The sequence below is a fragment of the Rattus norvegicus genome, chromosome 9 (assembly GCF_021556685.1).
Source record: "Rattus norvegicus strain SHRSP/BbbUtx chromosome 9, alternate assembly SHRSP_T2T, whole genome shotgun sequence".
Taxonomy (NCBI): Eukaryota; Metazoa; Chordata; class Mammalia; order Rodentia; family Muridae; genus Rattus; species Rattus norvegicus.
Window position 1 is genome coordinate 91,986,198 of NC_141542.1, and position 11,262 is coordinate 91,997,459.

General features: G+C 51.9%; 1 protein-coding gene across 1 annotated transcript; it reads left to right on the forward strand.

The window, feature by feature from the left end:
• The first annotated feature begins 2,228 nt into the window (after positions 1 to 2,228).
• On the forward strand, positions 2,229 to 9,924 carry Des (desmin). The gene is given in 9 exon segments (NM_022531.2): positions 2,229 to 2,884; positions 3,986 to 4,046; positions 4,145 to 4,240; positions 4,478 to 4,639; positions 4,807 to 4,932; positions 5,378 to 5,598; positions 7,512 to 7,555; positions 8,952 to 9,034; positions 9,205 to 9,924. Coding segments are annotated over 9 exon segments (1,410 nt in total). The 5' UTR covers positions 2,229 to 2,309; the 3' UTR covers positions 9,247 to 9,924.
• The last annotated feature ends 1,338 nt before the right edge of the window (positions 9,925 to 11,262 follow it).

Genomic DNA, 11,262 nt, shown 5'->3' on the forward strand with positions numbered 1-11,262 from the left:
AAGAGGCCAGAAAATGACAATGACAACTGAATGTGCTGCCTAGGATATGTTAAGGATCCATGCAGCCTCCAAACCCCTCTACTAGCATACAATCTAGATTGGAAGCTGAGGCCCCAGAAGAGCTAGAACATACCAGCTTGCACTGACTTGAAGCCTGGATAAGAATATCTGGAGCTCCCCCATCCATTTCATAAACGTGTCTCGGGGATAAAAATTAGCTGCTTAATGCGAAAGGCTTTGAAAAGACTGCAGTAGCAAGTCCTTCACAGTTCACTTGCTGTAGACACATCCAGTCTGGAGCCAAAGCCTAGTGTTTGGTTTCAGACGCAGGGACAAGAGACTGAGGTGCATATTTTAGACACCAAAGCAGACCTGACCTCCAGGTTCTCCCAGCATCCCTCAGTCACTACCTCGAACACCCTGCCTTCAACCCTGAACTTTCCAGCCAGGGGCTGGGGTGCCCTTTCTGTAGAGGTTCTTCCCTGTATAATCCAGACATTTTGGTCTTTCTTCGCCTCTCTCTGAGCTAGAGCCCTTTCTCTCTTTCTCTTCCCTCTCCCCCAAGCCCTCCCCATGGCAACTCCCCTGGCCTCAATCCTTGGGGCAGTGAACTCCCCTCAGAGCAGCTCCCCAATAAACCTACCTTTCATAGAATCTAATCTGGCTTGAATTGGTTCATTTCACCAGCAGAGAAATAACCTATCACCCAGACTCAGGATTCCTCCCTGTGCTATGCTACAAAAATGGCATCTACACAGCCTCTGCTCATGGTCTGTTAGAGAACAGGGGAGTCATGGGTGCAGTGCTCTCAGCAGGGATCAGTACATATAAGGCCTTGTTGTTATTGTTGTTGTAAGCTTCATTGTCTCCCTGGCCTGTTCAAAGGCTCGATCATTGCACAGTCATGCAAAGATGCTCGGCCCAACTCTATGACTAAGGCCCCTGAGCATTAGGGAGGTAAAGGACCTGCTTCTTAGCACCTCTTTCTTTCTGACCAGCCCTGGGTACCGACAACAGCTCCTAATCCAGTGCTCTGTTTCTAGGGTTGAGCTATGGATTCCTAATCTAGTACTCCATTCCCAGGCTTTGTGTTCTAGAAGGGTCAGGCCTAAGGGAAGAGACACAGCAATGTGCACAGAGAAATGTAGATGCCCTTAGGGGTCAGTGAGTGCCTCGTGCTTGGGGAGTCAGGATGGGAAAGGAAGGCAAACACACTCCAGGGATTCATTCTGTCGGGGTCCTAGAGTGATGGGAGCTCCAGCCTTCCTTGACACCTCTGTCTCTTCAGGTGCCTGGCTCCCAGTCCCCAGAACGCCTCTCCTGCACTTCGCTTGGTGCTGCTTTCCGTCTCCTCTATAAATACCTACTCTGGTATTTCGCCTTGGCAGCTGTTGCTGCCAGGGAGATGGCTGGCTTGACGTGCACCTCCTGACAAAACACAAACCCCGTGGTGTGAGTGGGTGTGGGCGGTGTGAGTAGGGGGGATGAATCAGAGAGGGGGTGAGGGAGACAGGGGCGCAGGAGTCAGGCAAAGGCGATGCGGGGGTGTGACTACACGCAGTTGGAAACAGCCATCAGAATCTCTCTGGAAACTCTCCTGCTGGCTATAAACTTGAGGGATGCAGAAGGCCTGCACTCCTCCCGAGGGAAACTGAGGCTCAGAGTTAAAACCCAGGTGTCAGTGGTATGCATAAGCAATCAGGCACTGGTCAGGGTTACTCTCTGACTACCATAGGCCTATCCTACAGGCCCACCTAGAGACTCCTTTGATGGGCTAGTAGACTCTTGTCTGGGCTTCGCCCACAGTCGTTGGGAACTTCAGCATTTTCTAGGCAATTTTATTTGCAACTTTATTTATCGGGGGTCCTTGTTCGGTCCAATAACCTAAAACCTCTCCTCGGTGAAAATAGGCAGCCTCAAACAAATGAAATTCTCTAGCCTGCTTTCCCCAGGATAAGACAGGCATCCAAATGGAAAAGGGGGCCGGCCAGGGGTCTCCTGTCAGCTCCCTGCCCTGTGAAACCCTGCAGGCCTGCCTGTCTTCTGTCCTCTTGGGGCTGTCCAGGAGCGCAGGCCTCTTGCGGGGGAGCTGGCCTCCCCGCCCCCTCGCCTGCGGCCGCCCTTTTCCTGGCAGGACAGAGGGATCCTGCAGCTGTCAGGGGAGGGGCGGCGAGGGGTGATGTCAGGAGGGCTACAAATAGTGCCGACAGCTAAGGGGCTCCGTCTCCCCTCTTCATATCCACTCTCCAGCCGGCTGCCCGCCTGCTGCCTCCTCTTTGCGTCCGCTCAGCCTCGTCCACGCCGCCACCATGAGCCAGGCCTACTCGTCCAGCCAGCGCGTGTCCTCCTACCGCCGCACCTTCGGCGGCGCCCCGGGCTTCTCGCTCGGTTCCCCGCTGAGCTCTCCGGTGTTCCCACGAGCAGGCTTCGGTACCAAGGGCTCCTCGAGCTCAGTGACATCCCGCGTGTACCAGGTGTCGCGCACGTCGGGCGGGGCCGGAGGCTTGGGGTCGCTGCGGGCTAGCCGGCTGGGGACCACCCGAGCACCATCCTATGGCGCGGGCGAGCTGCTGGACTTCTCGCTGGCCGACGCAGTGAACCAGGAGTTCCTGGCCACGCGCACCAACGAGAAGGTGGAGCTGCAAGAGCTCAATGACCGCTTCGCCAACTACATCGAGAAGGTGCGCTTTTTGGAACAGCAGAACGCCGCGCTCGCCGCCGAGGTCAACCGGCTCAAGGGCCGAGAGCCGACTCGGGTCGCCGAGCTCTACGAGGAGGAGATGCGAGAGCTGCGGCGCCAAGTGGAGGTCCTCACCAACCAGCGCGCCCGCGTCGACGTGGAGCGTGACAACCTGATAGACGACCTGCAGAGGCTCAAGGCCAAGTGAGAGCCCAGCGCCTCCCAGATTTTTCCCCCTCATCTCCATCCCCCTCCTGGCTCCCCCTCCCGGAGCCTGAGAACCTCCTCAGCCCATGTTTGGAAAAGGTCATTAGTTAAGAGGAGATGGACTCCGGATCTTTCCGTTGCTCCTTCTATGTAACACTGGAGTAGGGAGGTAAACAGAGAGAAGAAATGGGGGACCTTGTCTAGTGCACAGTGAGCAGCTGCCTTTGAAAGGATACTAAGTTGCTGGAGTGACAGTGTGGTCATGACTATAGCTAAGCAAAGGGTCAGAGGCTGATGGGGGGCCCCCTGGAAGGATGGATGGGCTGGGAAGAGCAGGAGGGAAGCCAGGCAGTAGCTTTCAGCTTAGCTGTGATGAGGCCCGAGGGAAGGTTGGGATGGGGAGCTTGACCCCTTGACCCCTAGGCCTAGCTGAGGCAGTGTTACTGTACCAGGTAAATGGACAGGCTTGAGTAAAGGGGACAGTGGATAAGGGCTATGGCCCAGTCCACCATGATCCAGTGAAAAAGGCTGAGTAATCCGGACATGGAGGCACACCCCCATAATTCCAGCACTTGGGAGGACGATACAGGAGAATTGCCATGAGTTCTAGGCAAGTCTGGGATACAGAGGAAGTACAAGGCCAACCGGGCCTACTGGCAAGATTTGTTTTAAAAGATGGAAAAGACTCCGTAGTGACGGTCTTGTTTCTGTTTACCCAACTGAGCAGAGTCACCTTCTTGCCACCGAAGTCACAAACATTTATTTAGCTCCTACATGGGTCAGGCTAGGCCTGGGAACACAGAGGTGGATAAAATAAAACAGAGTTCCTAACCCCGGGGTAGGTCAGTCAATCTTGGACAGGAGACTTCAAGGGTGTGGCTCCAGGGCTGAGACTGAGCCACTTCCTGCTCCTCCCCCCGTGGGCGGGGCCTCTGCTACTTTTTTTTTTTTTTTTTTTCTGGGCCTCTTGCTCCTACCCAACCACCAAGACTTGTCCCTGTGTCCTGAGCTGGCTCCCTGATAGGTCCCCAGCCACTAGCTTTCTACAGCTGGCTCTGTCCCTCACTGTCTGTCTGTCTGTCTGTCTGTCCTGACTAGGCTACAGGAGGAAATCCAACTGAGAGAAGAAGCAGAGAACAACTTGGCTGCCTTCCGAGCGGTGAGCCTTCTTTGGTCCCCAGCGGTCATCTCTCTTCTGTCTCTCTGGTCCCTACTTGAGCTTTTCCTGACCCTGACATTGTCATTTCCTCCATCCAGGATGTAGATGCAGCCACTCTGGCTCGAATTGACCTAGAGCGCAGAATTGAGTCACTCAACGAGGAGATTGCATTCCTTAAGAAAGTGCACGAAGAGGTACCAGGGCCCCTGGCTGATGGTGAAAGCATCTAGAAGCGGGGAGGTGGGGGAACTAACTCTGAAGTGGGGCGCGCGCGCGTGTGTGTGTGTGTGTGTGTGTGTGTCTGTCTCTCTGTGTGTGTATGTGTCTGTGTGTGTGTCTGTGTGTGTGTGTGTGTGTGTGTGTGAGTGTGTGTGTGTGAAGGTGCTTTGGGAGGGTCCAGAAGGGGACTGAAGCCCGGCTGTGCCCTGCAGGAGATCCGTGAGCTCCAGGCCCAGCTTCAGGAACAGCAGGTCCAGGTAGAGATGGACATGTCCAAGCCAGACCTCACAGCCGCCCTCAGGGACATCCGTGCTCAGTATGAGACCATTGCGGCTAAGAACATCTCTGAGGCTGAAGAATGGTACAAGTCCAAGGTGGGTGATCTAGCCCAGGAACTCTGGCACCTGTCCTCCTCTATCTCCATGTGAAATGCTTCCTGTACTTGCAGCCATGGGGTAGGGTGAACCTGGTGTCTCCATACTCCCTTACCTACACTGCCTCTTGCTCCGCTCTGTCTCAGAGACCCTTTCTCTGCCCTCAGGTTTCAGACTTGACTCAGGCAGCCAATAAGAACAACGATGCGCTGCGCCAAGCCAAGCAGGAGATGATGGAATACCGACACCAGATCCAGTCCTACACCTGCGAGATTGATGCTCTCAAGGGCACCGTGAGTCCCTCCCCCTCCCCCACAACCTCAGCTTCTTTCTGCCTGCAGCTTAGCTCAAACCTTCACCCTGTGACACTTTGAGCTCATTACAGACCCTCTGGGTCCTCCAGTCCCTCAATGCACAGAGAGGTAAAGCCAGATGAGTGGATTCCTAGTTGGGTATTCTCTAAGGAATCAGATGAGTCCTGGGGGCGTCTCCTTGTAAGGTTGGGTGGATGCTCCTTTTTAGGTGATTTATTCTGAATGCCCATGTAAGACTTTACTAGAACTCAGGGTCCCACAGCTAAGAGCAAAGCCTTTGAGGGTTCTTCTACCTGACCATGACCACGTGGAGGTGCCTCCAACCTCCAACACTGGGTCTCATTTCCATCCGGGTTCTCTAAGGCCCTCCCTCCTAGACGTGCTCTGAGCCTACCCTTGACTCGGACTCTCTCATCCCTTGCAGAACGACTCCTTGATGAGGCAGATGAGGGAGCTGGAGGATCGCTTCGCCAGCGAGGCCAGTGGCTATCAGGACAACATCGCGCGCCTGGAGGAGGAGATCCGACACCTAAAGGATGAGATGGCCCGCCATCTGCGGGAGTACCAGGATCTGCTCAATGTGAAGATGGCCTTGGATGTGGAGATTGCCACCTACCGGAAGCTGCTGGAGGGCGAGGAGAGCAGGTGAGAGCTTAGGTGTAGGGTTGGTGCGGGGAGCCCAAACACCCCAGATCTCAACAAGACCCGGAAACAGTTTTATACAAGAGGCCACCGTTCTGCCTGTTGCAGAAAATGAACGAGGGCCACCTGGGTAAAGCACGATGTAATTAACAGCTTTTTATTTTAAAAAAGAGAAGTGTAAGTATTCCCTTATCCACCTTTAGAATTAAGAACCCACAGCATAAAATCATATTTGGCAATCGGTAATAAAATATTACTGCCAGTCAGGGGAGCCATGAAAGCAGAGTGGAAAATGATGAGGATGGAGGGGGCGGGGCTAGAGCCAGAGATCGGAGAAGCAGGAGGCCTTGTACATGGATGGCCTTAGAGGAGGCTGGGGTGAACACACAAACACACAGTCACTTATGCTCTAAGGAGAAGACACAGATGACGTGCTCAAGGCAATCCACCAAACTCCAGATACGAGGACAAGCAGGAGTGTGACCCGGCAGTGGTAGCAAACACCTTTAATCCCAGCACTCGGGAGGTAGAGGCAGGTGAATCTTTTAAGTTCAAGGCCAGCCTGGTGTACAGAGTGAGTTCCAGGACAGCCAGGGCTATGGAGACACACACACACACACACACACACACACACACACATACATATACCCACACATACACACACACACATACACACACATACATATACCCACACATACCCACACACATACACACACACATACATATACCCACACATACCCCCCCACACACAATATACATATACCCACACATACCCACACACATACACACACACACACACATACACACGCACATACACACATACATACACACATACACATACGTACCCCACACACACACTCACACACACACATACACACACACATATACACATACACACACATACACACATACACACACATATACATACCCACACACATACATACATATACACACACATTCGCGCGCACACACACACACACACACACACTCATACACTCACACACACACATACACACATACACATAATCACACACACAGGAATCTTCTGGGAGACAGAACTATTATGAATCTGGATTGTACTGGCAGTTACATGGAATATACTTCTCAAAACTCACTAGATGTACTCTAACATTTCTGTTGTATGTAAGTTTAATGTCAATTTAAGACAGATCAATTATGCCAGCAAACGGTACCCATCAATTCTCATAAAAGGCATGGCAGCAGGTCTAGGTATAGACTTATAAGGAGAATTTGTGGTTTTTATTAGTTTCTTTTGAGAAAGGTCTACTATAGCTCAGGTTGGCCCCATACATGCTATGTAGCTCAAGGATGACCTTGAACACCCGTCCTGTTGTCCCCATTTCCTAAATGATGGGACCTGAATAGGCTGTGCCACCATACCTGGTTCAAGTAGTGCTGGGGACTGAACCACAGCTTCGTGTGCGCAGAACAAACTGTCTACCAACTATACTCCGTTCCCAACCCCTGCATTTTGTAGAACGTACACCTAACACAACATGAATGACCTTTTAAGGTCAGATCCCCTCTTCTAGACTAGGCCTGAATGGCCCATTCCCGGATCTGGCTTGCCTGGGAAGTGGGCACAAAGTGAGTTTCGCAGCTACTGTTCATGTATCCCCTATTGCCAGGAACGAGGAAGATCTGGGAGCTTGGAGGGTGCAGTGGGGTTAGTTGTGCCTGAGGTCAGGATTAGAATGGGTGAATTTTCTAGAAGGGACAGTTTCTGGGACAGCTAGAGTTGGTTCTTGATCTGTGCATTGTGAGAGGTAAGAGTAAAGGCTCAGTGGGGCTGGGAATTTTTGGGGGAGAACCAGCTAAAAGAGTGACAAGGAGGATTTCAGGGGGGAGATTTGAGTGTTCTTAACCCTCTGGGGACATGGTCTCTCCCTCTTCAGGATCAACCTTCCGATCCAGACCTTCTCTGCTCTCAACTTCCGAGGTGAGTGTGTGCTGGATGGTGGAGGTCCGCTGCAAGGATTCAGTTTGGGTAGCCCTAGCCTATTAGGAGAGAGGGATGGAGCCCTGGTGCAGGCCGGGCGTGAAAGGAAAAGAGTACTGTAGATCAAGCACGGAGGTGGTAGGGGGGTGGCGATAACGCTGGTGCTGTTTGTGTTCTATTGTGCTGACTACATCCCCCCAGCCTTCTGGATTATTGGTTCTCAAGAATCAGATATATCCTGAATCCCAAACTCTGGAAGCTGCAGGGGTGTTCCCCTGGCAGCAGGGGCATCTTGCTGCCTGCGCAGGGAGGTACCCCTTGCTCACGAACTGTCTGGAACGCTGCCAGAGCGCACTTGGCACACATTCTCTGGCTGTTTGTTGAGTGCCCTATTTGTGGGAGCAAGATGTTGGATGCACGTTTTAAAAAAAAAAAAAGAAGAAGAAAAAGCCAAATTTTAGCAAAGCCAAAACAATGATGCGAACGAGCTTTGAGGGCACTCTGCCATCTTGACATTAGTAATATGCAGATCAAGTGGCTTCCCAACCCCAGAGAGCAGGAAAGCATTCACTAATGATACATTAGGAAAGCGAGTCGGAGATCTTGGCAGCTTCTCCTTTCCTAGATCAAACCTTTTATATCTTCGATATTCATTTCCATCAGGAAAAATACACGCTGTGCTCCATCGAGTCAAACGTTCATTACAGGCTAGTTGCTTGCTAAGGGACTCATGAACGCCAAACTCCTGACACCACGGAACTAAATGTGACCCCCACTATGAAACTCAGATTTCTTTTTCTTTTTTCACTTATTTGTTTATTCAGATACCAAGTATGTGTTCTGCATATAAAATCACTTTTGCTGCACATCAGCAGCTCTGAGCCACACTATGGGAAGTATCATGGCTGCTGTGTCCCAGAGAGGAGACTGAGGCACAGTAGGGCCCGTGAATCAGTGATTAGCTCCTGCTTCATTCAGACATTAAACAGCTCATCCTGGAGCCTCTAAGTTTCTCCAGCAGATCTATAGGCCCAGGCTTTGGGGTTGTCTTAGAGGACAGTCCACGGATATATCACTCAGGACTCTTCTGAAAATCCAGAGAGCAAGGTGGGATAGGAAACATGAATCTGATTCTGGGCCTTGGGTCCCTTGCTGTCCTGTACCAGCCCACAGCACAGTCTTTTGGCTCTTGAAGTCATTCCTCTAGCAAGACTAGCCCCTGGCTCTATAGAATCATCTGTTGGGTGCCGGGTTCGAGGATGAGGTCAGACGGTTGTCATGGGGAAGGGGAGAATCAGCTAGTACTTGGAGCAATGCAGCCTGGGGTGGATCTCCAGTCACTGTGTAGCTTAGGTATAAACCTGGCCAGGCTGAGCATGTGGTGGGTCTATTGCAGAAACCAGCCCTGAGCAAAGGGGTTCCGAAGTCCACACCAAAAAGACAGTGATGATCAAGACCATTGAGACCCGGGATGGAGAGGTGAGTGGTGTTGGACCCCTCGTCCTTAGGAGTAATGGGGGTGTCTGACAGCTGGGTGGCTCCCAACCCTGGATGGGGGTGAGTGGGCCTTGCTGCCTTGGGGTGGAGTAATTGGGGGTGAGGCTCTTCTTAGCCAGCAGTGGATAGATTGGCCTTCTCCTCCTGCTCAGGTCGTCAGCGAGGCCACACAGCAACAACATGAAGTGCTGTAAGCCAGGAATTCAGTGTCCTGGCCCCGACCTCACTGCCTCCTGAAGCCAGCCTTTTCCACTCTCGGATGTCACACCCAGTCGCTTTTCTCCTCTCACAGCCTCTGAACCCTCCTCACAATCACCTCTTTGTGGTCTTCATGCTGCCCAGCCTCAGGAAACCCCTCAGCCACCTCTGCAGACCCTCCCATGAGCCCTGGCTATTGGCAACTGTCAAGCCTGGCTCTTAAGAGAGAACCTAGCTCAAGGCCTGACCCTTTTCCCTGCCATCTTTGTGACCTCTGGCTTAGAAGGGGGTACCATAGAGGGCGATGGGACCGGCAGGGTCAGGACAGAGCTTTGTGGATATCCCCACATTCGACCCCCAGCCTGGGTCAGAGACAGAATGAAGCCTCAGCGAGCTGAGATGGAGAAGGGGGGGCCTGAAAAATGTCCTCGTGGCCCCTCTCTTTCCCACCCCAGCTCAGGATAGGCTTGGAAAGCAGGGGCTGTAAGAGAGAACTGGAAGGTGCTGGATGTGGGAGCAGGAGATACAGAAGGAGAGAGGATGGGTGAGAAGTTGGAGAGGAAAGAAGAGAGAGGCAGAGAGTGGGCTCAGGTTGGTGGGAGGATGCCACCTCCCCTGCCTGCCCCTCCCACCGCAGGGGCCCTGGACAGAAACAATAAAGAGATAAGCACAAACCTTCATGGCCCCACTGTCTTGACTGTGTCTTGGGGGGGCCCTGGACCCTGTCATGACCCCATTACCCTGGGATAGACCATGTCACCCTCTTGCTCAGCTAGATTAAGGGGTGAGTCTCTGGGCGCTGCAGTCTGGGGAGCATGGGGTGTTGGAGAAGGGGCTCCTGTTAAAAAGCCACAGAGCCTCCCGTCCAGTCTATCCCCTTAGGTTTCCTATCCCCTTAATGTCATTGGGGCATCTGAGTGAAGGCAGGGATGGGGACAGTTCTCCTCTACAGACTGGCTGTGAAGGAAGTTCCCTCAGTCCTTCCTCCCAAGATACCAGTCACTTTCCATTTACTTTTTTTTTTTTTTTTTTTGGATGAAATGTCTTCATGTAACCCAGGCTGGTCCCAAATCCCCTCTGTATCCAACCATTCAGCTTTAAACTCTTGATCCTTGTGTTTCAGTCTGAATACCTTTTAACCCTTTCTTTCATGCACAGAAGTCAATCCAGACAAAATTAACATTGTTCACGAAAGTGCAAAGACAGACTTTTTACTTGAATAAAGAAAGCTTCCGGGTTGGGGATTTGGCTCAGTGGTAGAGTGCTTGCCTAGCAAGCGCAAGGCCCTGGGTTTGGTCCCCAGCTCCGGGGGGGGGGGAGGAAAAAAAAATCCCCCCCCCCGGAGCTGGGGACTGAACCCAGCTGCTCTACCACTGAGCTAAATCCCCAACCCCACTCCAAGACTCTTAAGTGAATGTCAAGCCACCCTTCATCCATATGCAGTTCCAATGGAATTCAGTCTCAAATAAAATACCAAAGGGAGCCAGGGCGGGTGTGCTGCTTGTAATCCTAACACAGGCACTGGAGAGGTTGGGCCTTGAAGACTTCAGGTCCGAAGCCAGCCTCTTCTTCCTAATGAGGACTGTGTAAAAAGCACACAGGCTTTGAGAGGGGAGTATAGGAATTACTAAAGAAAAGAGAAATCAGTTGAATAAAACATGTATATGTATTATGAGACCATGATAACGTAGATCAATGGTTCTAAATCTTCCTAACGCTGTGACCCTTTAATACAGTTCCTCATGTTTGTGGAGACCACCACCACCACCTCCCCCCCCCCGCCGCCACCATAAACTTATTCTTGCTGTTACTTCATAACTGTAATTTTGCTACTGTTATGAATCATAATGTCAATATCTGATATTTGACGCCCACGGATTGAGAACTGCTGACTTAGAAAGTTTGGTTAATAGAAAGGAACCGCCTAAGACGTTAATGGAATAAAACAGGCTTCACATATGTATGGGATGCTGGAGTACCCTTAAGGAGGCATTTCAGTCTATGGGGGAGAT